Genomic DNA, 25,682 nt, shown 5'->3' on the forward strand with positions numbered 1-25,682 from the left:
CAAAGTCTGACATCATCAAGTCGACTATAATAAGACCCATTTATTTTAAAAACGTTTCTCCTACGAGTGCAGCCACCCTTTATAAACCTTAAACTTGTAAACCCCTTTGAAGTGCAACGCAGTTGCTCGCGTGTTATCAGTTAAACTCTTAAGTCTCAGATCTAACTTGCAAAGGACTTACACTAACTTTATTAAAGGTGGCAAAGTGTGAGCAATGGCTGCAAACTTTTGTATTGGTTTTGTGGCTTAGAATTACCCTCTTAACCCAGACCCTATTTTTCAACTTTCGTAGTTAACGGAAGTATATCTCAAAGCAAGGTAACTTTCTCTAACCTTGTCTTCACCTTGTTTCTTGTAATACTGAAAATTAACTCCGTCGTTCCCGTATTGAAGCTTGTAACTAGTCACCCATTGGTCGGTGTCTTGCCCCCCTTGGGTGGCTACACCTGTAACTTTAGCATTGTTGTCTCCCAGGTCAATCTGTAGCCATTGGTTTCGATCATTTTTTGAAGCCGTCCAGCTTCCTCTCATGCTTCCAGATGCTTTAATTGATAGTCTTCCGCGGCTAGCGACAGAGTAGCCATTCCAGCTGGATGAGGCTCGAATTTGTCCATCTGAGATTACTTTGTTTTCCATACCCAGAACTTTCTGGCATTCTATTTAATTATGGAGAAGACACATGCTTTTGGTTATAAAAATCAAATTCATGAACGACCTTTATTACTAATTTTTTTATGAAATTTTATAACCTTTTTCGCACTTTCTTCTCTACTTCTATTTTGCTTTATTTTATTTTAGTTTTCCTTTGAGGATATACAAATATAGTTCAAGAAAAAGAGTTTCGCAGGGTATTTTTAACTTTAAATTGAAAAAATAGTGATTAACATACCTTTCTGATGACCATACAACTCAACTCTCATAGATCTCTGCCCAATCCAAGCCACTGGTTGAAAACGAATATATCTTGCTCTGATCGGTAGCTTGAGTTCCTGATGAACAACAGTGTCCTGATCCATGTTTCCGGCGAAAACCTACATTAGCAAAATGTCCACTCATAAAGAACCCCTTCTATTGAACGATACCCGTAGTGCAAGTTCAACATGTGGTAACGAATAGTGTTAAGCCACAGCGATTAGGCAACTTCGTTTCTTAACAAGTCCCTCGGCTGTTATGCTAGGATATCTTTGGCTATGCTTAAGAAACTTTTAGGAACCGAAAACTGCAGAGTTATTCTGCCTCAAAAATACCAGCTAAACGAGTTGTACCTTTTGGGGTTGGTATTACTTAAGAAAAAAATAACACGCGAACATTCAGAGTGATCAGTTCAGTTGATTTTGCACATACCTTAACTTTAGTGTGTCCAGGGTCCTTGTAGAATTGGAATTTCAGTCCATCGTTGCTGTACTGTAGCCTATATTTCGTTACCCAGTGGGGGTTACGTCCGTTTCTACCTTGCGTAGCAACACCCGTGACTCTAATGTTTTTATTACGCAGATCAACCTGCAGCCACTGGCTGCTGTCCTTTGTGTCGGCGGACCAGACAACTGCGTTTAAGTGTAATCTGCCTAAACTGGTGGTATAATCTTCGTCAATTGGTGATGTAGAACTGATTTGCGAGTCTAATATTTCACCGTTTTCCATTCCAAGGGGTTCGTTAATATCTAGAGGTGTTATAAATGTCGGACTGTTAAAAACGCTACAGGTATAGATAAGCGTATCATTAAGTACCTATTTGACGAACATACATTCCCTTGGAGTAAAGTTCCTTTCAGAAGGGTGCGCTTCTCACTTGTTGTTCATGATTTGCAGAGTTTGAGTTGTTTCATTTTGTTTGTTTGCTTTTCTCTAATTAACGAAATGAACTGTATGCAATTAGTAGAGAGTTCTGTGCAATGGAAGAGTCGTCCGTAAGGTAGTTTGCACTCAGCATTATCCTGAGTAAATTTATAAACCTTAGTTTTTAAGTCTACGTGTACGCTCACCACTTTGTCTCCAAGAAATTGGGTCACAAGGCTCCTTAGAAAAGGAAACTTGTTCAATGGCGAGAAGTTGTCCACCAAACTCTTCATAAATACCCAAGAATTCAAGCTGTATTATGTTTAAAGAAAACGTTCATGCATAAGTCACAAGTACCGGGACTTTTTACTACATTTATGCTAAGGAAGTTTACTTAAATAGACTTAACTCAGTCTGAAAAAAATAAATATAAGATGCCGCTGAAATAGAAAGAAACAAACTTGTATACATATAGGTTAATGATCTTATTCAAGACGCATGAAAACGTAATTAAGCAATGAGTTATTGTCATGAGTGAACTAATATCAACGAGATTACATTTTGGTACCTTTGCTTTGCTGTAATTGCTTGGCAACGGTATTTGAGTATAATTTATTGCACTTGCTACTTCATCCACAAAGAAGAGTAGTGTTGATAGGTTCGTTGTTAACGACTGAAGAACCACCTGTAACGATGTTTTGTAGCAGTTGGTCACACCAATGAAATACCATAAACGTAAGCACTTCCATTCGTCAGTGTTTATGATTGGGGACAAGAGTGTATGAGGCACGTCAGATGCTTCAGCGCGAAGAAAAATAAATGATACTCCTGGACCTAACAGTAACGTAAGGGATTAAATGTAATTATTTGTAATTAATTAAATGTATCATCGATTTTACACATGAGACATTCTCAATATGTTAAGCGTTGATGTCTGTAATTCAGTAACCAGTCCGTCACTCATTCAATACGTCTGTCAGTTAGTCAGTTTTTGGGTGGGTCTCAGAAGGCCTCAATCAATCTAAACCTCATTACAACTTGCTAGCCTAAATTCAATTAAAAATCTCGAACTTGTCAATATAATCCTACCGTAATTTTGTAAATCTAGATTCGGCGCATGTTTTGAGAGAGTCCATCCTTCCCGAGTCTCCCACTCACACGTGTCCTCTCTGAAACTGCAGTCTGGACTCACTAAAGGTTGAAAGACAAAGGAGGAATCCTTAAACTATCTTACAAAAACTAATGAAACTCAGTTGTCAAGTTTTGAGATCTCGTGCCATCAATCAAACGCACTTTAAAGTATTTCTTTGGGCGTTTGGCTGACATTTGTTTATAATACAGGGGTCTTTTTTAAAACAAAAAAAGGTTGAGTTCGGTACGTATATTTGTCAAAAGAGTTTGTGCCATTACCAGCTGTATACAAATCGGCTTCAACTCTAAACCCCTGCCACTTTATAATAAACACTCGTGGGTGGATGGTGAAATATTCAGGGCTAAATTAATGTTGCATTGAATCAGCAAAATTTGTTAATCCATCATCTGCTCTCCTACAAAGATTTCCGACGTGCAATAGGTCTAACTTTATGGCTACACTACATTACGCTGCGGCAGCACTCCATTAAGTCACGCTTATATTTAGTAGTGCATGCACGTTTGGTCAGTAATTTGCTTATAGACTTACGTATGCGGGTAGCTCATCCACTTTGACGTCTACTCGTGAATTGCCATGTACCCTTTTGTAAAATGCGCCTGTTCGCGCATGGAAAGTATGATTTTTTGTTCGGGTGAACGGAAGTATAGACGGACAGACAATGATCACTGCGTTACAACCGAAATTTTCCAGCCGAACAGGTTACCAGATTTGCTGTAGTAAGGGGCTACGCTAAGTGCGCTATGAACTTCGCTATTTTTTTTCGATTTCATTAGAAGATCATTTAAAAAGGCCGTCTCGAAATATTTCAGGGGAGAAAAACTTGAACGGTAGCGATATTACAAATTATTAAGCAATGCCTTTCCTGTAAATAAATCCTTGCTTTGTTTTGCCTCTATTCGTTTCAGTCCATACCTTGTGTAATAATCTTGTCACAGTTTCCATCCAGCACAGACAAATCATCTATCGCAATGTCTCCTTCCTTTCCGTAAGCAGTCGTCCCTTCTACAACAAACTTTGCAAACAAAATTTTTTAAAAAATGTAATTTCCAATTCTCTTTAACGGCAAAACTTACTATTTTAGTTTAAAATACTAAAAGATAAAAAACCAGTGGTTGAAAAAATGCTCACCAATGAGCCAAGATCGGAGAAAAAAGTCAACCGGCCTGAAATACACTGATCAATATACATTTATCTACTTTTTCAGCTACCCAAAGACCAACCTTCTCCAACTAGCTTTTCAAAAAATGTGAACAGTGCCGGCCAAAAATTTAAGGTGTAAGCTAATTGCAACGTACCCTGTAAGCTCTGTCACTTATCAAAGGAAATTGACCAAATTTCCAGCGATCTCCTTGATCGGCTGACAGTCTCCAAACCAATGTCTCAGATTGATGAGTCTTCAGATAAAAGCTGAGATTCCCGATATCTGACCCATACATATGATACCAAAACTGAACACAGGTTGGTTCGTTGGGTTCTATCCAATCACTTAACAACCTTGCCACGTCCCCGAAGCGTTGCGGAGAAGCTTCGACATAAATAAACGAACCTATAAAATAAGAACTGTTCACCATTGATTTCTTCATGTAAATTATGCCAAATTCCCTTTTCGTTCGTCAGTCTCAGGCCTAGTTTATACGTCGCGCTACAGTAGAATTTAATTCAGACGAATCTAATTCTATTAAATTCGTCGTTCCGTCGACGAAAAATCGTGGCGTGGTTTTATGCGTCGAAATCGATACAATCGAATTGAATTCTCGTCCCAAATGCAGTGCCTCTTGTCAGAGGTGTCATTTGGAAACAAACATGGCACGGATGAAATACATTAAGAAAATGTATGCATTTCATTCGACGCAACGCTAGTGCAACGTTAAAATTGAAGACGCGTTATCCATATTTTATCCGTGGATAAAACGTCAAGGACGAATTTAATTTACCAGACGGATTTAATTTGTTTACACGTCGCGCTATAGTCGAATTTAATTGCTTGTGGGACCTGGAGTTAAATTCGTCTGAATTAAATTCGACTGTAGCGCGACGATAAACTAGGCCTCAATGCTTAGATCTCAAGTACATTTAAAATCCTAAGCGCCGGATATTAAAACGTAGTTTACCCCTCATCCATGCAAAAGAATATTCTAAAGAACCTTGGGTCGAGCAGAAAATATAAGCTTAAAGTCAAGTTTTTGCGGAACTGTCAAGAGGGCTTATATTTGGCACTAAAATAAGAATCAACTTACAATTCCTATCCAAAATATGGGAATTTTCGAAGTTAATTGGTCCTCTAAACCTGCAGACTAAATTAAATAACCGACCCCAAGTGTACTGAAATAGGAAATTTAGTAAAGCCGAGTAGAAGCAGTGAAAGAAACCGGCAAACAAGTAGGGGAATGCGAGAGCAAAAGCAAGTGCAAATCTGTGAAATCACTTAAGAATGTTGGAGTGACCGTAAAACAAAAGCAATTAAAAGCAACATTGTATAATCCAACCGTACGACGTCTCCAAAGAAAACGAGAAAGTAACTTTCCCAATACAGAGTTCATTAGGAGAATTTGCCATCGCTCCAACGTGAGCCTACTGTACCATATAAAACAAGTTTGGTAAGGAGATTAAATAAGATGCCACTGTTTTAACCTGATTTATATAATATGTTGTAAAAGGTAAATTTCGTTTTGTTTCTTACCGTCTTTGCTCAACGTGCTATGATCATAACTTGGCCCAGTTTTCTCCGTTGGTGTCTCACCCGAAGCCATGGTCCATTCGAAAGTGGCGTTCATATCCGGATTAAGCTGGCACAAGTCATTTTCGAAATTGCAAAAGCCTGTTTGAAGTAACAGCAGTTAGGAAAAATATCTAACAGGTTGTCATGACTCGGTCTTATTTTATCTTCGTTTCCATAATGCTACGGTAACAGGCCACCGCTTGCGCTTGTGTCCTGTAGTTAGCAGTATTCTTCTCGGACTTACTTTTGAAGGATTTACATCTGTTTGGCCTTTTTGAGTCTTTTGATGAGCAAGCTAAGTCGTTAAGGTGGCATTCCCCAGATCCTGCAATGCAAATTATCGACTCTATGAAATACGTTACTGTAATGCTATAAGGATTAATTCCGCAAACTGCTGACGACATAATTGCTTATTGTGAATTTGGTTCCACGCTAAAGAAAGCTTTCCTTCCCAATAAAATCTAACTTTTCTTCACTAGTTCATAAGAACTCGATCAAGATAAGAATATATATATTGAACGCCTCTTGCAGTTGGAACATTTTAGAAACATCTCTTGCCAATTACGTTGTTACACTCGTAGATAATAACCTTAGCTACTTTCATGAAGAGGCAGCTTTTATCTCTAACACCTCATGATCATATCTATTTGTGGCTCTCATAGCTTATTTTGTGATCTTTCGGCAATAACTAGCCAACGACGAAATCAAAACATTATCATGGTTAACAAGTTTTTTATGCCTTACTCACCGCATACTGATGGAGTGTTAGTTCCATCCTTGCAGAAAGGTTCTCTAAGACAAGTCTCTGGCCAAGAAATGCATGATCCATCAATGCAGTGATGCTTAAAGGGGCACTTATTTCCTGAATGCAGTAATTCAAAACTATGTTGAAATGCAACTCAGCATAAAAAGATAGGAAAAGCAAATAGTGAGTTGATGAATAATAAAGAGTGGGTGAATAATGGCAGAGGCACATTTACTCACGGCAGTTATTTTCATCATCTCCGTTAGAGCAGTCATTTATATCGTTACATACAGCTGATGCTGGAAGACATTTTCCATCCAGACAAGCAAACTTATTGGAGGGACATTCACAATCATCTTCATCTGAATTATCGGTGCAAGCAAAGTCGCCATCACATCGCAAATTTTTCTTGATACATTCACCATTCTTGCATTGAAATTGTTTATTCCCGCAGCTAAAACCTTAAAATACAATGAGATTATTATAAGCTCCTGAAATATATGATTTTACGTTTCTTTCCCTTTATCATGCATGCAAATTCAGTACATTCGTTCATAACTTAATTGTATTCAAATAATTCTAGTGATGTTAGAGGTATTATTTTTTCGGTTTTAGGGTAACATATTTTGTCATGTTCAAAACCAGCAGAAAAAAAAAGAGAAAAGAACGCAAAGAAAAGAAGACCTGTAAAAGTAACCTGGTTTTGCAAAGTATGGCAGCAAGACACATTTTTCGGTCGTTACAATCACGTTCTTGATTGATGCATTTACTGGGTCGTGAAGAAAGCCCTCTCCCTCAAATATAATCTAGAAAGAGAGAAAACATTAAGTCCGTATCACTATGAAATCATCATCTATTATAGTAAATATCAAAAGATTAAGTATAAGTAAATTTACCCCCAGAAATAAATGAAGAATTCTATCCAATAAAGTTTACCATCGTAAGTTACTTACCTGAACTGCTGCGGCGCCTGGCCAAGACACCTCCGCCGCGGACCACTCAGTACCATGATATCCACTGAGCTGCCATGCTAACATCGGTTCTTTTTTACTTGGTTCTCGAAGCAGAACTTTTAAAGTTGACTTTGATTTAACAGGCATAAGGAAAGTGAACCGTAAGCACAAGCCAACGACTTCATGAAGTGGTTTCCATGGTAACAGCGGACTCTGTAGCTGCGCTTTGTTAGAGCCGTTAATGTATACAAAACCATCTGGGATAAAAATTGTACAATAAATTTCACAGCATGAAATATTTTTAGATTATTAGTAGCGTTATTTTGACCCAAAAGATTCTGATCATCGCCTTCATCTGTTCAGATCTCTTTAATTTCAAACCTATCATTCAAATATAACTTTTATTTATAATTACTCATTTCCTTCCGGAGCGGTTTTTCGGGCAATGATTTATTATAGGGATTATTCTTTGCTTGAAGAAAAGGCAAGTCAATTTTAAAAGACCTAACCTTTCCTCACAGTACCGCCTTTCTTTTTTTTTTTTGCCTTTTATCTATTTATATGTATATTTTTAACCAATTTACGTTACACAGATATTTTATCAATTTCCTACCAGGCGAGAGTTTCCACTTGGAGTTTTCATCAGGGATGGTCCAGTCACACTTTCCAGACTCGAAGTAGCATTCCTCTAGCACCACCGCTTTTGAGGAAATATAAAATTTTAATCTTCGTTGGCGAGGGTTTACGAGCAATACGGTGGATTCACATGATTATTCTTCCTATTTGCGATAATGCAAAAGCAGAAGCAAAATACATATGCAGATACCTTTTAGGTTTACCAGTGCCAAAACTCGCTCCTCGAGAATTTCATCTGGATTTTCCACAAACGAATGGCTGACCTGAAAACAAACACACGGTATGGGTTAGATGCGTCTTCAAAATAATACAGTGTCCAATAATGTAACACGCATGCAACACTTTGTTTCATTTTAACGGTTGTGTTCTTATTGAATGAATTATTTGTAGTCGGCCAACCTAACGAGCAATGGTACCCTCATTTGATTCAAGAAGTAGTCGCTTCCGGATAACGCTACAACGTTTCGATTAAATAATGCTTTTACAATTTAAGTGAGGGGGTCGACAAACTTTTAGATACTTAGACACTAATGTGTGTGTGTGTATGTTATTTTTTAGATATGAATATACCGTGACAGTTTCGTCAATGGTGAGGGGTAAATTAAAACACGAATAAAAACGAATAAAATTGAAACAAACCAGTGAATAACAACAAACCTTCACAATTTCAAAAGTTTATCATTCATTTTATAGCCTTTTGCTTAAGTAGGATTCTTTTCAAATTCTACAAATGAGCATACATTGGTGTCGTGTTCATTTGTTGCCATCAATGTAGTACGAGTTCTTTAACTTAAATAATGACAGCTACTCACCTGCACAGTAAAATTTCCAGGTTGACTGGTCGTGTTAAAATCTGCCTCAAATGATGTGTTAACACAGGACAGGCTCACTGCTGAGTTCACTGTTACATTTTGTCCCAGGGTCGAGATGTTCAGTTCCAGTGGGCAACCAGGACAATAGACTCCCTCACAGCAAAACTTGTAATATCCTATAATTTGACCAAACATGCTGTATGATTGACATATTGTATAGTCTACATCTTTTCTTCGCCAAACTGCAACTTGTGAGAATAGAATCATCAATAACCTCTCAAAATTTGTATGAAAAAAGTTCCATTAGCAAGTTTAAATGCTAACCCATTGCCCATTTCTCATTCAAGGTAATCCTTTAACCACGCATTCCTAGTAACATTTAGTTTCTAGAGGAATCGTGAAATGTTAGAGAAAAACTGGTGTTCCGTCTCAGCCAAGAGACTCATCAGATACCTTTGTGAAAGGTACTCTTTAATTGGGATATTACTGAAATGTCACGTAATACCGACAATTCATTGAAGGACGTTTTCAAGCACATGATGAGAATTTACATAGAGAAACTGTAACAAAGGAAACTATTCTTTTCCTTTTTTGTTTTGATTTTGTTTTTGTAATTTAGACATCATCACTGTTTTGGTAACAAGTTTGGCCGCCAAGACTTAGTGAGAACGTAATTCTCTATGAGCCTTTTAGTGCCATTAAAACATAACGAGATCCTCCTTGATATCATCAGGTCCTTTTGAGGGGTTGGCTTCCACGTGATCACCCAGATCTGACCTGATCCCGAGCATTTCAACATAATTGAGACAATTTTCCTAGATGAAGGATGATATCAAGAAACCAACCTGTTACAAGTAAGTGAGACCCAACGAAGGCAGAGATCGATGTTTCGTGATTCTTAAGTGTCATTTCTAAATTACGCGTTCCTGTTGAGGAGAAACGAAATTGTACTTCATATCAAATTACGTTACAATTAAGAGTTATAACACGTCAATCAAGAAAGCATTGAAAATTAAGACATTTGTCTCTTAATGAATATTTTTTTGTCATTTTACTCAGTAGCAAGGAACAAAAGAGATTTCATCAGCTTCTAGGAGAAGTTATGAGCTTTAGCTCCGTAATTGGGACTCTGAGTCCATGAGAAAGATATAAAAAAAAAAAAACTCGTTTTAGTAGCTAGTCCGTTTTATTTCTTCGCATGCTTCTTTGTCGTCTTATTTTTGTTTCGAGTGTGAGTGCTTTTTGTTCGTGCATGTCTCCTTAATTTTTTTTTCCTTTCTGGTTGCTTTTTTTTTTTTAATTGACCAAATAAACGAATCAGAATTTCCTCACCCGGTTTGGTCCAAAACAGTCTTTCTCCTCTAATGGGCCGTTCATATTCTCCATTGGGTTTACGCATACCCACAGATATGTGGTCGTTGCCATCTTTTTCTCTTCCGAAGATCACCATTCGATGAAAGCGACACTTGTCAAGGACAATTGGCTGAGACGTTTGCTCTGGGTACCTTCAATAACAAAGTGATTAGAAGATATCAGTCTGAATGACAGAAAAAAAAATTCACAAATATAATCCCATGCACAAAAGCATGCTTATTAATACACTGCTCGCACATTACTTACTTGTCCCATTGAAGATAGCTAGTCCATCTCTTAACATAGATAATTGGTTGGGTCGTTACACTTTTCCCGAATTCTTTTCCAACTCTTTCGATGCCTTTCTCTGTAACATCGTGCTTCCATAACTCGCACATATCCTTGCAAGCCGCATAAAATGTGTAATTTCCGTTCAGGGGAACCTGAAACAGGTATTTGATAAAATAAAAAAAAACATGGCAATAACAATATGAGCAACAGTAACATAACAACGAACTTAATTTCAATATGTTAAAAAAGGCATGATTACAGCGTTTTCCTTTATACTGCCTTTCATTTTACATACTCCATGTTTTGCGAAAGGAAAAGCGTAGCTAATCGATCGGGTGAGAGTAAAAGTTGCTTTGGATTACATTTAGCGCAAAAGCTTGATAATCTAACAACCCTTTTGGTGCACTCCATTTGAAAGAATGAATGTAAAAATACCATTTCTATGTTACTAACAATATCTCAAAAACTGGACAAACATTAAAGGGAAGAGACTTTCTATGACAAGATGTGCCTTTTTCGGAGAGTTTACCTGTAGGTAGCTTGTCAGTCGTTGAACATAGTTCTCCGCCAGATTTATTGGCGCATTAAAATCTCGCAAAATAATTCGGCTTTCAGGTGGACCTTGGATAAGAGGATGCTCACGCATAGATGTCGCCTTTTTGGAGTCGTATTGATGTTTATTGTACCATCCTTCACGCAAAACTCCGTGTACCTCTCTCGTCGACTCTACATCAAGTCAAACATAGGATATGTCAACTATCACAAGTTAAGCGGAGTAGCCTCCAAAAAAATATATCTTACGTCCATTTATGTTTGCAAAAAGCCAAAGAAAATTCCCATATCTTTCTCCCTAGATGAATGGGATGCTCTTAAATCACAGTAGCTCACTTCTATATTAACGTATTACAAAGCAACTGTGATATCTGCTATCATGGAATGTAAAATAGGCTCGGTTAGCCTCATTCTTTCCCTTACCAAAAAAGCGTGTAGGCCAAAAGAAAAATAGTGAAGAAATTTTCTAATAACTTACCAATTGTTTCCACGACGATATGGCAGAGAACTAGTGTGACATTATCACCCGTCAACGTTATTTTCACTTGATTTCCGAGCGCGGGTGGTGAGCAATGAAATGTGTATTCCTGTGTTGTTCCATCATATGCCATCGATTTGTAACATGTTGGAGACAATCCAGTTTTACTGGATGACACACCTATACTGATGATTCCATAGTCTCGTGGACAGCAATCGGTTTTGTCAGTAATTGAAACAGAAACGACATACAGCGGTTTGTCAAGGGCTGCTTGCCACCAGGGATTTGACTCCTAAACCGACGAGAGCGTAAAAAGCAATGTAGAAAAAATGGGGCAAAAATTTTGGTCATACCGGAACAAATAATATTCTAGACCATATATTGCTACAGCGTCCAATCCGAAAAAGAAGAAAAACTCAGCAACATATTTAACATGCCAGTTTAACAAACAAGGACATTTTGTACAATTCCTTACCTTCAAAGAACGAAAGCACGTAGAGTAGGATCGATCTATGGCCAGGATGGGTTCAAAGGGCTGAAAAATGCTTGAACTTCCTATCAAACTCCGGTTTGACAATGATTCTTCTACAATGCAGTAGATATCACTGTTATATTTGGCCGAAAAGCCCCACAAGTGATACAAGTAGAGAAGTTCGCTAAATCAAAGCTATTCCTTAACATGGACGAAAATACATAGTGAGGATCAGTTAACACGCTAAATATTGCTGGCGAATGTTTGGTTTATTGGAGCTCGTCGTAGAGCCTAAGAAAAGGTGAACCATATGTTAGTGACTCACCCAATGAGATGGGTGCACTGCGATTTTATGGAAGGCATGGCTTTTTACATTTGTACAGGTCATCACCTAACTAACATAAAGCTATTTGAAGAGAGAGGGTCGCCCAAACAGGAAGGTTTGTACACTGCAATGACTCTTGCTTGAGCTAACCGCCTCCCGGTTAGCTCATTGGATAGAGCGCTGGACTGTTGAGCGGGAGGTCGAGGGTTCGAGCCCCGGCCGGACCAACACTCAGGGTCTTAAAATAATTGAGGAGAATATGCTACCTTTCTATAACATCAAGAAATAGTTAGATATTCTAGTCTTCTCGGATAGGGACGAATAAATGGAGGTCCCGTCTCCTTCAGGGTTAGGGGTAGGAGACGTTAATTTCCCACTCACGAGATTACTGTGTGATGGATGTCCTCCCCTGGGGTGGGATGGGTGGGTTAGGACAGCAGGTCCACATCAGCTATTACAGCTGCCAATTAATCAACCTGCTTAAACAAATAAATGAATGAAAAAAAATGCGTTTCCTCAATTTTTCGTTGGTGAACGAAAATTAGGAAAAAAAACTATCAAAAAAAGAAAAATAGTAAATGATTGCACCAAGCAATTTCAAATCGTTATCATGAGACTATGGAGTTTACCACGGCAACTCACCAGCTTTTTTCTGACACAGCGGGTACCTTTTTAATGTACATTCACCACTCCTTATTCCAGATGAGCCACCTGCCAGATAACCACAGCTGCGAGTGCTTTGAATTGGTATTGGATATCCAGGCTTCCACAACGAGTAATTTAGTGGGGTGCCGTCAATCCATGTCCATTCATCCTTGCTTAACAGGCCAATGAACAAACTGTTAAAATTTGATTGGAAGCGTCTGATTTCGTCTAATATATTGGAGAAAGTGGCTCTCAAACCTTCACGAGCTACCTTGGCCAAGGTCCCACCGTCTCGTTTGCACCGCTCCAAAGCCTGTTGCCAATTAAGCGTACTTGAGGGATTTATAGAAAAGCAACCACCACGAAGGGGGAAAAATCCCGGACGACACCATGATTGTGATACTTAAAAGGGAAGAAAAACAATGCTGTCAAAAGAACCATCCCAGGTGTTTATTGCTATACAAGCCACAATTATCAGAGAATGGTAATCGCAAGTGCGCTGCTTCTAGTCTCAAGATTGCGCCTACTAACTCGGTAAAAATTTCTTTATTGTTTTTGCTTGAAATTTGGTGTCAATATTAAATTGTATAAATGCAAATAAAACCATTAAGTGCGCAGATTTCAAAAGAGATTTTATCCACCTCTAAAGGTGTAAACACTGTTTGCCCAAGGCCCTCCTTTGCCTTTCTCACTGCAATTATTATTCTTGCCATACTTGTCAAAAGTTTCTTCTGCTGTTGCACTGGACAAGCACTGTCCATGGTTTTGTACTGCAAACATTTGGAAACCTCTTTTGCGTGCCACGATCGCACACTTTTCAACTGCGTTTTCGCGTGCTCTGTAATTTCCATCCAACACTGGGTCTGTTCCTTCCAGGTCCGGAATAGCACGATCAACAATGTCTCTGTAGCACCCCAGATATTTATAATCTATTCGATTGAAAAAAAAATTAAGTAGTTACTAACCGACTTTTTATTGAACAAAGGCTGATAGTTTCGAAAGAAACTGTTTGGGGCTGCGTCGGTGGGAGTAACGAAATAATTTGGATATATCAACAAAGTTGAAGTGGTAAATTGGCCACCGTAACGATTACAAAAGCTGACGTTTCGAGCATTAGCCCTTCGTCGGAGCGAATAGAGGAATTGTGGGTTGTGTGTGCTTTTAAAGGCAGAGAATGGAGCTACGTCATTGGTAGGAACATGGCAACGAGAAAAACAAGAATAAATTAGTGGAATGAAAAGCGTTCGTTGATCCCGGTGGGATTTAGACTGCCGGTTTGAAAGATGAGCCTTTGTTCAAGATTTTCACGGCTCTCCGTGCTGCCTAAGTGTAAGGAAAGACCGCAGATTGCCATATGTTGCTTAGAATGATTAGGTAAATTAAAAATGTTTAGCGACTGGTTTCGATTTGTCCTTGTCATTCCTTTCCACATCTCGAAGGTGTTCTCAGAATCGGTCACCTAGTCTTCTGCCTGTTTCGCCGATGTATATCTTTATGCGATAAGTGCAAGTAATGCAATGGATTACATTGGCTGAGGTGCACGTGAAGTGCATTGAACAGATGAGTGACAAATATTAAACAGATGAGTGACAAGCTTGGTGATCATCGGATAATATTCGAAAACAGGTAAAATGCATTGCTAAATATTCGGTTTAGCGAGAATATTTTACCATACCACAAGGATCCGAAGAAAGCATGCAGCGAAAGCAATCGCTTGCCCTTTGAAGGTCTGGGTAAAAGACTGAGCAAAAGCGGCAAAATGTATAAAATACTACTTGTAAGGAGCGAATATATGGCACAAAGAGAAAGCTTTCGAAGCAAATGATTCATGTCTGTGAGTAATGTTGCAGATTTTTGTTCGTGTTGATTTCCCAAGCGAAGTTCTTCTTTTTCCTAAGGCCAAAAACACAACCATATGGATTTCGATCAAAGCTTAGTAAATGTAAACCTGTGGCTTGATAGAAGGGGATGGAAATGAAAGGTCTTCTCCAAATACAACAGTGAAATTCGCACCATTTCGTCAATTCACTACAACTATAACGAATGATTTCTTTTTCTGTCTCGTAAGATTTAAATTTAGTCATCCAAAATGTGGACTAAACACAAATGGCAATAATTTTCACGAAGTTCCATGAGTAGTTGTAGTCAAATGCCTCTTATTTCACCAAAAGGGGAAATACTCTTCGAAAATCATTCATTTTTTAATATAAAGTCTTATTTAAAAGTATACATAAAGTCATGGAACAAGGAGAGTTTAAAGATTCCAAACAGCAAAACAACCTCTTGAAGGTTAAAACCTTAAATTTTTGACACGAAATCTGCTATTTCATGTCTTGCCCAAAAACTCTGCCTTCTACTTGTGACTTAAAAAAATAAACACTCCTCTTTAGCCATCACGTGCCCATTTGCTTGATGAATTAGAATTGCTCGAAAAATTTTGTTGAATTAACTAAGGATTTTTTCCAAAAATAAGAGAAGAAACCCACAAAAATAACATTACGGGACACCAATTTTCAGATGGAGATGCTGCGTTGATCAAATCTACCAACCTTTAATAATGTAAACATCGTTTGACAAAGGTCCTCCTTCGCCATCGCTGCGGCAATAAGTGCTCCGGCCATATTTGTTGAACGTTTTTTCTGCTGAGACACTAGCTGCACACCATCCACCATTCTGAACTGCAAACATGCGAAAGCCCCTTTTGTGAGCTGCGAGGGCACACTTTTCGATCGCGTTTTCACGGTTCAGGTAAGCACCGACCAATAAGGGGTCAGCTCCTTCTAATGTTGGAATTGCACGATTGTTTGTGTCTCTATAACATCCCACTCTTTCGTGATCTGGGGAAGTCACTGGTGAGACTACCGATAAAAAGGCATGGAATTAGAGTTGATCTTCAAAGTTAACAATCTAACTCTAGAATTCGCGGCTGAGCTATACCAGGAAGAAACCTATAAAGGTCACCTGGTTGTTGAGTTGAGTTGAGTGAAGTGTTATCCTAATATGTTTAAACATAGTTAATCGAGGGGACTGGTTAGGAAGGCCGGCGAACTTCAAAGGGGTAGGTTATTGTTCAACTTTTTGGTGCGTGACGTCACGACTACCGTGCATCACAATACAATGCAGCGTTGTTCGAAAATGGTTGATAGAGAAATGTTTTGACTTTAAATTATTTTTATTACTGTTTGCTTGACTGAAAATGCATAGATTTTAACTCAAAAACATGCCTGGAGATAACTGTTCCGTAGTTGGCTGTGGAACTTGCCGTAAAACCAAGGGAATTGGAATATGGAAGCTTCCAGCACCTCAGAACGAAGCATATCGCAAATGGCGCGAAGATTGGCTCTATGAGCTCAAGAAATACAGAGTTACGGACAGTAACTTCCAACGAAAGATCGAAAATGACAAAGTATTTACTTGTGAAAAGCATTTTCATGAAAATGACATCGAAATAAGTGTGTGTGTATAATTCCAGCGATTTCGCGGTGTGCTTATTAGTAAACGGCCCGCCAAAACATGCGAAATCTACTATGTAACTCAGTTGAATTCTTGATAAAAACGTTGACATATATCTTAAACTTTATCTCTCAGCCGTATCAGAGAAAATGACAAAGAAAAGGCCGAAGTTTGGAGAAGAAAAATTTGAGAGAATATGACACCTCAGTTTGCATTGAGAAGGAAGTTGCCACAGAAAACTTTGTCGTGCCTTGGACAACTGCTCTCCTTCCCAATGAGACCTTTCAAAAAGACACTGTTAATTCCCCTCAAACTGAATTTCCTCCCTCCCCCCCACAGAAGAGCTTTCAAAAACAGCCACCAACTCCCAGGCCTTTGAGATAGGAAGACTTCGAAGTTTCTGATATTTTGACTGAAAAGAGACATTCCTATAAAAGCTTCCATGAATTCTGTAAAAGAGCCCAGTCATTGAAGATTATACAAGAGTGGTGTACTCAGGCCAAAGAAGACAGAATGGTTTTCAGAAAGTGAAATGAGTCCTCTGTTTGCTTACCACAACTGGAGTTGGTGGTCGATGACAGTCTTGGGTTCACCATTTTAGTTTAAGGTTCGTTACTACCAGATGACCACATACTTTATACGAAGTATTATAGATCAATGAGAAATGTTACCTTGAATGAATTGGTCAGAAAACTAACAGAGTCCTTCATTATTTGTCCTGGGATTGAACAACCAGAACTGAACTCAAATATTATTCACCATGTTATCAACTGCAACATTGTCTTGTAAATGACTTGAATATTGATTCACAGATGTTTGCAAACCACTTTATATATATATATATATATATATATATATATATATATATATATATATATAAGCGAAATAGGCAACGTAGGATCCATGACAGTGCTCGACAATGAAGGAGCGATTACAGTAGCAAATGGACTACTCAAGTGACGCACATATGGATTTTAATACAGCCTGTTTCGTAGACCAACAAAAGTTGATCCACTCATCAGTTAAACTCCATACACATGGAGTTTAACTGATGAGTGGATCAACTTTTGTTGGTCTACGAAACAGGCTGTATTAAAATCCATATGTGCGTCACTTGAGTAGTCCATTTGCTACTATATATATATATATATATAATTATATAATATTGTACATAACTTGTTGTCATCTAGATGGGGCTGACTTCTAAGTTAGAATTTTAGTGTTCTATAGAAGCTAAAGTAAACCAGAACATTGACATTAATAAATACATTGATTGCTTCAAAGGTGTTTGCAAACCACCTCATACATTTTAAGTATACATAATTTGTTGACATCTAGATGACTGACTTCTGCTAACATAAACCAGAACATTGACCCTATAAATAAAATTGCCATTTGATGCATTTTATGCTGTCTTTGATTCTAGGGTTCTCTATCATCCTTTCCTCCACTTGCCCTTTTAATTTCCTTTCTCAGGGACTTAGCTTTCACCTGCTTCTGTTTGATCTTGTGCTTCTGAATTACATCTCTTGCAAATGAAAATGAGCGTACACGAAAATATAAGGTGATAATACTGTACAGCATATCTTTACTAATTCTGCTATCAATCTCCAGTGAGGATTCAGATACAATTTCATTGAAGAAAGCAACTACATCTGTATCTTTGCAACATTTCTCAATTACAGCTTCAATGTTGATAGATCTATGGTCAGTTTTACAATTGTTTCTAAAATGATGTTTTGCCCTCAAAAATAATTTCTGGGCTTTTTTCGTTGGATTCCACAGCCCTCCACGGCTTAAGGAAGAGATAAGTTTCTGCGATTCAGTGATAGTCTTTGATTCTTCTTTGCATGCATTTAATAAAGATGTAGCCTGTTGACTTTCTGTTGATTTCCAATTCTTAGATGCTCTGTGTTTATTGTGCAGATTTTGCAAGACATAGCCTCCTAGATATTGTAGACCAGCAATCTATTTTTCCTTTAAAGCCTTTTCAACTTCGTTATCATTTACAGGAGAAAGAGATTCTTTGTAGTAGGCCAGGAGTCGATCAGCAAGTTTAGTTGATAACAATGTTGTTGAATTACTGGACAGACTCGGGAAGTATTTTGTAGCATGTAACGATATGGTCGCGTAATACTTGGAGTAAAACTTGTCAGCGTTTCCATTCTTCGTAAAGCCATCAAAAATAGTCCGTATCTCTTCAAACTCTTTCGATCCTTCGCAAATGTTAAACTGGAATGATGATATTTCATCTCGCATTGCTTTTGGAAACACTTTTCTTTTGCTTATTGTCGTTTTCAGGTTGTTCACCAGATCGTTCAAAACGTCGCTTGTAAATGCTATTCTTTGCCTTGATTTTTCCTCTTGTACATCTTGTTCGGGATCTTGGTTGTTATCTTTGTTTTTAATAGTCGTGTGTCTGCTTAGACCTCGTTTACTTTTACAAACTTTTTGACATATACTGCAAGCTACGTCTTGCCTTTGGACCTAGAATGTAAGGAACATTTAGTTGATCAAACTTGATAAAATCGCCAACAGTTTGAAATCAGTTTATACCAATATTGCTACTATAACTCTTCTTAAACCCTTAGCGATTCTAAAAGAATCCAAAAGAATCTAATTTTTCTTCTGGAGCTCTGGAAACAGATACACAGTACCGAACACTGATCGATCTCAAGCCAACTACACTGAGCTTTTTCTAGCAACAAACCGCGAATAAAATGACTGAATAGGACTAACTTTTAGCTTTTAACACGCACCTCCTGTACAGCTTCATGAAACTGTTCTTCCAAATTCTCATCTTCTTCTAAAACTGCCATAATAGCATCGAAATCTTCTTCGAATGTAAAGTCTTCGATGCCAGACGCCATGTTTGTTTACTGTGACAACGATAGCGATGCACGGTACTCGTGACGTATCATGACGTAACGGTGCAATTCAACCTAAAATCGTAGACAATAAGCCGGTCCTTTGAAGTTCGCCGGCCTTCCTAACCAGTCTCCTCGATTAACTATGGTTTAAAGGACCACACATTACAAAATCACGTAAAGAGGTTTCTCCAAACTTGTAAACGTTGCAAGAACAAGTGGCTTATAACAAGTATGTACTAAGACAGCTGATTTTCAAGCATTGCTTACAAGGGCAGGTTAAATGAATCAAAGAAATAGACAGAAGAATAGTGAGACGTAACGGCGCTACTCCGAGAAACACACCCAGGTCAATTATAACGGAAATTGACGGGTTCCTGAACCAATATCACTTGAGATAAATTTTGCCTACGTAAGACAACAAGCTCTAAACAGAGACATTTATCAAACATGCTTACTGGATTGATTGCATCTTGTCTTTATCTTCATAATTTGATCCACGGACAATGCTTGATCGTAGAACTGCAAGCAGGAAACTTTCCCATAAAATTGCATCTCATGGTTGTTAGACGCTCCTATAGTAAGATTTCCTTGAGTTGCCAATTCTACGTTGGTTCCAATAGACTTGTTCATAACCAGGCTCTCATTCACCCACACAGACGCAACGCCAGCGTGAATATCGTACGTGGTCCCCACAAAATTCCACGCGTTTACTTTGATAACACCTTCTATACCTAATATGTGAGTCTTAGAACGATCCCTGACCATATAACGAATTTCAAGTCCCAAGGTCGAAGGAAAATACCACATCGAGCAACCATACTCATATATCAGACCAGCACGAGTGGCAGAGGCGTCAGGGTGCACCCATGCAAAAACACTCACCGAAAACCTTGTATCAAGTTCTCCACCATTTTCAACTTCCACATGGCTGTTATTAAAACCGCTGATAAGAAAGGAGCCAGCTGGATCACCAAACGGACCTGTCGCCGGCATGATATTATTGGAGACTGCTTTGGTGGCTCCATTTGGACTATGGTCAACAACTCTATCGTTGCGATGCGTGGAAAAAAGAGCTACGGGCAAGGGAACATCTTGGAAAATAAACAGATTTGCGATATATGAAAACCTTTTTTCCATCGACTTTCAAATGAATAGAAAGAAAATACGCTGCGTTTGTAACTGTTGCAAGAAGATTGTTTGGAAAAGGGTAGTTCAGAAGAATTTCAGCAAACTATAAATCATTTTTTTTTCTCTATTACGAGAGGTGTACATAGACCAAGCATAGTAAAGGGTTAGAGATAAACCAGTTTCTTTATATACCAGCAACTAAAACACATACCTAACGGTTCTTCGCAAATAAATCCATTACGGCTCGTGCAGGGTAGATCGTTCCAGCGCCATCCGTATCCAGCCCAGTTTGAACTCCATCCAATTGCATTTGAGAAGGCTCCACACTTACCATCACCGCTCGGTTCCCTCGGGCCCCATAGATCTATATTACTCGTTGCATTATCATCATCTAACCAAACCCAACGTAGCTTGCTATCAATTCCAAGGGTAAGATCGCGGTATTCTTGCTTGAGTTGTTTCCGCTGATCTGCAAGGGCCTTTAATTGCTCTGCACTATTAACTATAGCGATTTCGCTCTTCTGCTTGTGACATAAGTTCCGGGCAAACCGCCACTGCTTAGATGATTGGAAATAAAACATGACACATGATTTTCCTAGTTTGTACCAGCCAGGCAAACATCCAGAAATAGAATGACTACCTACAAAGAAAATAGCTCATTGGTTTTTCTCTTTTTTATCTGCAGCTTTCCATTTTACTGGTAATAATTCTCGTTTGTCAAAGAAGAAAATTGATTTATCTTATTGCGACAGATGGTTCATGTGGATAAGTTAGACACTTAAGAATAACTCCTCGTTTCTCTCGTATTGATAGAAAATTTCCGTTTTTAAACGAGTGAAATTTTTATTTTAAAAGTTTGACTGAAATGTCAGTGAAAAAGTTTGGAAATAATCCAGTACACAGCTCGCCATTAATTAATACTGGTGGTTTTCAATCTTATCCTTAATCTTTCTCTCTTCTTCTTTCTCTCCCCCCTCCCTTTCTCTTTCCCTATCGTTTTCCTATAGTGCAGAGAAAAAATTGAGCGCGGAAGAATCTGCTCGCTTCCATTTTAAAGAAATCTGCATCGGGTTTCACTTAAATAGAGTTTTTTTGCGTCCTTACCTGATTTACTAACATTGCAGGCATAAAAAGAGAAACCCGTCTTGCTTTTGCAGCAATCCATGAAACTGTGATCTTCAAGAGTAATCATAGGCCCAACTCTATCTCTGCTTATGAAGAAAATCTTACGGCAATTCTGTGAAAACTCCTCGTGACTGAGAACAGCAACATCCAAGGGATAGTTATTATAGTTAGAAATATCTAGCTTTGTGTTAACGAAGCTGTTTCCTTTTAATGCTTTGGGGTAGATGAAATAGGGCTTTTCTGTCGGATTTCCTTGTGGATGTGCGATAGTGAATCGGAATTCATCGGAATACAGATAGTCTTCAGAAGGTCTTGTTGATATTCTAAAATCATTTCCCTTAAGGGAAGACACGTAGAACGTTGCTTTGCCTAAAATGATAAATTTAAAAGGAATCATGGATTACGTTCTTTATGTTAAAGTCTGCGTTGCAACGATTCTTGGTAAAGTATTCATAGTTATGCAAGGAACGCCACAGAGGAATGGCATTTCGGATTCATCTCACAATACATATAATTTATCAATGAATGAGGAAAATCTATGGTAAACAAGTCATCAGAAATAAACAACATCACTCTACTATACATGTATCTAGTAACCGCTATCACAGCATTTCATAGCAAGAGAATTAAGAAAAAAAGATTTGCATTGGGCAACCACACACATTTCCAGTTAATTGGTACGCTGAAACCAACTTACCCATTTTAGCAATTATGTCCATAAAAACAGCGCTGACATTTGAAAGCCGAAGTAACTGCTAAAAGCTATTATGAAGATACTACTCCACACATTCAAAAATTTATTATACACCGTTATCATGAGCGCAAATAATTTCCTATAAAATCGAAAGAAGATGTTGATTTTGTCATACTCGATTGGTGACAAGGTCCTTGTTGAAACATGAAGTCGTCCAAAGCTGCGTCTCCACGATAGCTTATACCTGTAATACCATCAATGATTATCTAGAAAATGAAATGAAAAAGACTTCCTTACTATGATGAAATTACGCCTAAACGAGGAGAGAGACAAAGTATGTTAAATTTCCGCCAAAGCTCTGCCGTTTGCTGAAAATCTTAGAAGTCTCATATTCTTATATCGCTCTCTGAGTTTTAAACCTGGCATGGGGTCATGTAATCCGTGCTTTGACTGATAACTTCCAACGAAATATGTATGTTTGGGAAGATTGTAATAATCAGCAGCGCAATTAAAATGAAAAAGATCCTCAGGGAACTCACTCTATAGCGTGAATAATAAGTCTATTCTAGTAAGACGTGTTTCATGCTACAAAAAGGGCCTCTTGTCGCAGCGATCAGATCACCCCAAATGAAGACACTTGAAAGGGGTGCGGAAACGTTGGGTCGATAAATTGTAACTTTGGTTACATTCATTAAATCTTTAAACCAGAGTAGCATCAAAGCATTTCTGATTGTCCCCCTGGTTGCTGTGCGAACTCAAATATAATCCATTCTAGTTGTTGCTACCGTGGGAAGAGGCTATGATTCCAATCGTGACATCCCACCTGATAACTTGAAGTGTCGTTAATGCTAAGTTGCCCTTCTATCCAACCATTTCCTTGATTCTTTGACTTAAACCAAAGCGGCTGCAACCTGTCTGCAGCCTGTCTTCTTATATACATAACAACACATCCCATGGAAGAGCCATACATGTGGTAGTAGAACATCATGCAATGCAGTCCTCGCAACCACGGACTAGTCAGTCTTGCAGTGTCTCCCATCTTTCTGGGTCGCGATGTTTCAATATAAATGTAGTAACCAGATCCTTTGGAGAGAATAACTAGTATCACAGGAAAAAAGTCTTCACTTCGAGCACCAAATATGAGGAAAATCTGCCATCTTCTGATTTGATTACTTCATTCAAATTTGCTTTTTCTCAGCTGGGCACAAATCAACTAATTATAGTAACGACGAGTTATATCAAATTTACAATTAAAGTGATTAGCCCCGAATGAGGAAATGCCAGTTTTCATAAATACTGATTCTTCGTAATACCTGAAGTATGGTCCCTGGTTGGTCCAGTCTCATAGCTTGGTGTCCTGCCCTTTCTCCTTCTCCATGTGAAGATGGAATTTAAATCGCTCCTCCAAAAGCAAAAGTTACGTTCGAAATTACAATTCCCTAAGAATAAAAGATACAAAAGCCGTGACCTTAACAGCTGACAAATAAGAAAGTTATAACTAAAGCTCGGAAATTACGCATTTCATGACATACCATCACGAAATAAGCGATAACAGAAACATCATTAACGGCTCTGTAATAATTTGAACAGAAGCGCGATATGAACCTTGTACGCTGGTGTTGAAGTCCCTCTCATCATGGCATAGTCCATCAACCAAGTTGACGTAACAGACGGCTATACGACTTGTGTAGTTTTTGCCAACTGTTGCTTGCAGGACAATCTGTAATAATAATCATTATTAAAAACTAGATCATTGGATAATGCAATTCAAGACTTTTTATTGGCTTAGCCATTATGGTATATCAGCCAATATACCATAATCTACAAATATGGCAAGCGTATGTGTCAGCTTAAAATTAAAAGGGAGCTAAAAATTTAATAATTTAATTTAACGTTTTTAATAAAACAATTATTCCACTCGCGCTTGTTGGATAAAGATGATTACAGCCAACGAGGCGCGTAGCGCCTCGTTGGCTATCTATCATCTCATATCCAACGCGCGCTCGTGGAATAATTGTTAATTGTGACTATTAGTATATCGTTTTTTGTGATGAACCTAAGGCCAGTGAAGTCTACTCTGATTGCTCGAAAAGGTGAACAGCAGGCAAGGTTATCGGTAAAATTTCACACTTGGAGTCAACTTGACCTACCACGAGAAGGAGCGCTACTCCTTATTCTTTTATACTATAGTGACATGTAGGATCTATGCAGATTGCAGTGCTCGTACTAATAGAAAACTTTAAAACTTCTCTAAGAAAAGTGAACATCATCTTAATGAATGTTTCACGCTTTTGCAATATGTGTACCTGACACTCATCGGTATAACCGATATCGACGCTAGCCTTTATCCACTGACTTCCCTGATCTCCCGACTTTTGCCACATCGAATAATACCCTTGTTGCCCTCGAACTTGAAGCAAGATATCCAGTCTTCCCACATCACGCCCCGACAAGCGATAAGAAAAGCGGAAACATTTTGGTCCTCGAATGAATGGACTCGATAACTGAGCGGCTTGATTTACTTTATCAGGTTGTAATTCTTCGATGTAAATGTAATTTCCTCCTCCTAATATGGAAAAGAAAGGCGGTACGCTATGATTTTACCACTATTCGATTACTGCTGCTGTGTGTGGGATGGTTGCGGTAAATGAAATAAGTACTACCTTGACCGTCTTCTCAAGCGAGCTGCGGGAATTATTGCGGGTCGCAAGGCTACCGATAATGATATACAGCAAATATTGAAGTCGCCATCCCTTCAATCCCGCAGAGAATATCGATCACAAGTGCATACAGATCTATAAATGTATTAATGGCTTGGCTCCAGCCTATTGTTACGTGCACGAATGACCAACAAATGTCCGCTAACAAAGCATATATGAAAATAGACTCCCGAGTACGATATATGGCACGCAACAAAAATGTAACAACAAGCAGTTACCCATTTTAACTATTATTTAATTAGTTTTACACTGTCTAATTTACTTAGGTTAACGATTAAGTTAAGCAGTTCATAAAGCAGGCTTACAATCCTTCATGCCGTGTAAGTGTTCGTTGTCTTGATCAACTTCCAATTCCAACATCCGCCGACTGAAGACCTCAGCGCTTGGCTTTCTTGATTTATCGCATTCTTTCCTTGTACACAAATTCTTCCGGAGGACTCCATAGTAAACTCTGTATTCTCTATCTTCTTCCTCTCTCGACTATCGTCTTTTTCATCTCTTTCTTCTCTCCGGATATCGCAAGGTCAAAAGGTCATAGCCTCGTCACAACATAGCTTCCACAACTTCAGTCAGCAAGCCACGATGGTAAGCCCTCGGGCAAATCTCCTTTGTACTTCTCACAAGCCAGCTTTTATACGTTTACTTTAGTTATCTAGAATGTTCTATTACTATTCATAGCGTATTACAAGTTGTACTATTTTTGGAAACTGCTGAGTCACATGAAAGAAGTTTCTGGAATATCACAGATTACAGATAATTCCAGAAAAGTCTGGGATTGCGTG

The 25,682-nt window shown here is 38.4% G+C and overlaps 2 protein-coding genes and 1 long non-coding RNA gene across 3 annotated transcripts in view; 1 reads left to right on the plus strand and 2 right to left on the minus strand.

The window, feature by feature from the left end:
- Positions 1 to 25,682, minus strand: part of LOC111343659 (uncharacterized) — a 55,411-nt gene that overhangs the window by 23,932 nt on the left and 5,797 nt on the right. Inside the window, exons 6-39 of the mRNA XM_088756406.1 lie at positions 24,487 to 24,746; positions 23,786 to 23,900; positions 23,494 to 23,619; positions 23,004 to 23,263; positions 22,356 to 22,446; positions 21,466 to 21,855; positions 20,573 to 21,001; positions 19,689 to 20,324; positions 15,460 to 15,768; positions 13,552 to 13,839; positions 12,908 to 13,312; positions 11,944 to 12,053; positions 11,469 to 11,760; positions 10,968 to 11,164; positions 10,415 to 10,590; positions 10,127 to 10,299; positions 9,640 to 9,720; positions 8,795 to 8,970; positions 8,173 to 8,245; positions 7,960 to 8,046; positions 7,347 to 7,603; positions 7,091 to 7,199; positions 6,633 to 6,854; positions 6,397 to 6,510; positions 5,893 to 5,973; positions 5,610 to 5,747; positions 4,225 to 4,475; positions 3,842 to 3,941; positions 2,866 to 2,967; positions 2,345 to 2,610; positions 1,983 to 2,088; positions 1,345 to 1,661; positions 890 to 1,031; positions 334 to 656 (exon numbers count right to left, since the gene is read on the minus strand). Of these exons, the coding sequence (XP_088612532.1) occupies positions 334 to 656; positions 890 to 1,031; positions 1,345 to 1,661; positions 1,983 to 2,088; positions 2,345 to 2,610; positions 2,866 to 2,967; positions 3,842 to 3,941; positions 4,225 to 4,475; positions 5,610 to 5,747; positions 5,893 to 5,973; positions 6,397 to 6,510; positions 6,633 to 6,854; positions 7,091 to 7,199; positions 7,347 to 7,603; positions 7,960 to 8,046; positions 8,173 to 8,245; positions 8,795 to 8,970; positions 9,640 to 9,720; positions 10,127 to 10,299; positions 10,415 to 10,590; positions 10,968 to 11,164; positions 11,469 to 11,760; positions 11,944 to 12,053; positions 12,908 to 13,312; positions 13,552 to 13,839; positions 15,460 to 15,768; positions 19,689 to 20,324; positions 20,573 to 21,001; positions 21,466 to 21,855; positions 22,356 to 22,446; positions 23,004 to 23,263; positions 23,494 to 23,619; positions 23,786 to 23,900; positions 24,487 to 24,746 (7,202 nt within the window). The remainder of the gene's footprint in view (positions 1 to 333; positions 657 to 889; positions 1,032 to 1,344; positions 1,662 to 1,982; positions 2,089 to 2,344; positions 2,611 to 2,865; positions 2,968 to 3,841; positions 3,942 to 4,224; positions 4,476 to 5,609; positions 5,748 to 5,892; positions 5,974 to 6,396; positions 6,511 to 6,632; positions 6,855 to 7,090; positions 7,200 to 7,346; positions 7,604 to 7,959; positions 8,047 to 8,172; positions 8,246 to 8,794; positions 8,971 to 9,639; positions 9,721 to 10,126; positions 10,300 to 10,414; positions 10,591 to 10,967; positions 11,165 to 11,468; positions 11,761 to 11,943; positions 12,054 to 12,907; positions 13,313 to 13,551; positions 13,840 to 15,459; positions 15,769 to 19,688; positions 20,325 to 20,572; positions 21,002 to 21,465; positions 21,856 to 22,355; positions 22,447 to 23,003; positions 23,264 to 23,493; positions 23,620 to 23,785; positions 23,901 to 24,486; positions 24,747 to 25,682) is intronic.
- LOC148732144 (uncharacterized) lies at positions 15,918 to 17,392 on the plus strand. Its single transcript, XR_015999807.1, has 2 exons — positions 15,918 to 16,316; positions 16,499 to 17,392. It is a non-coding gene; the product is annotated as an uncharacterized LOC148732144 (long non-coding RNA).
- On the minus strand, positions 17,498 to 19,383 carry LOC148732145 (uncharacterized). Its single transcript, XM_088756381.1, has 2 exons — positions 19,123 to 19,383; positions 17,498 to 18,850 (listed from the first exon to the last, which is right to left on the minus strand). The coding sequence occupies exons 1-2, from the start codon at positions 19,231 to 19,233 to the stop codon at positions 18,332 to 18,334; spliced, it is 630 nt and encodes a 209-aa protein (XP_088612507.1). The 5' UTR covers positions 19,234 to 19,383; the 3' UTR covers positions 17,498 to 18,331.

The sequence above is a fragment of the Stylophora pistillata genome, chromosome 4 (genome assembly GCF_964205215.1).
Source record: "Stylophora pistillata chromosome 4, jaStyPist1.2, whole genome shotgun sequence".
NCBI classification, from domain to species: Eukaryota; Metazoa; Cnidaria; class Anthozoa; order Scleractinia; family Pocilloporidae; genus Stylophora; species Stylophora pistillata.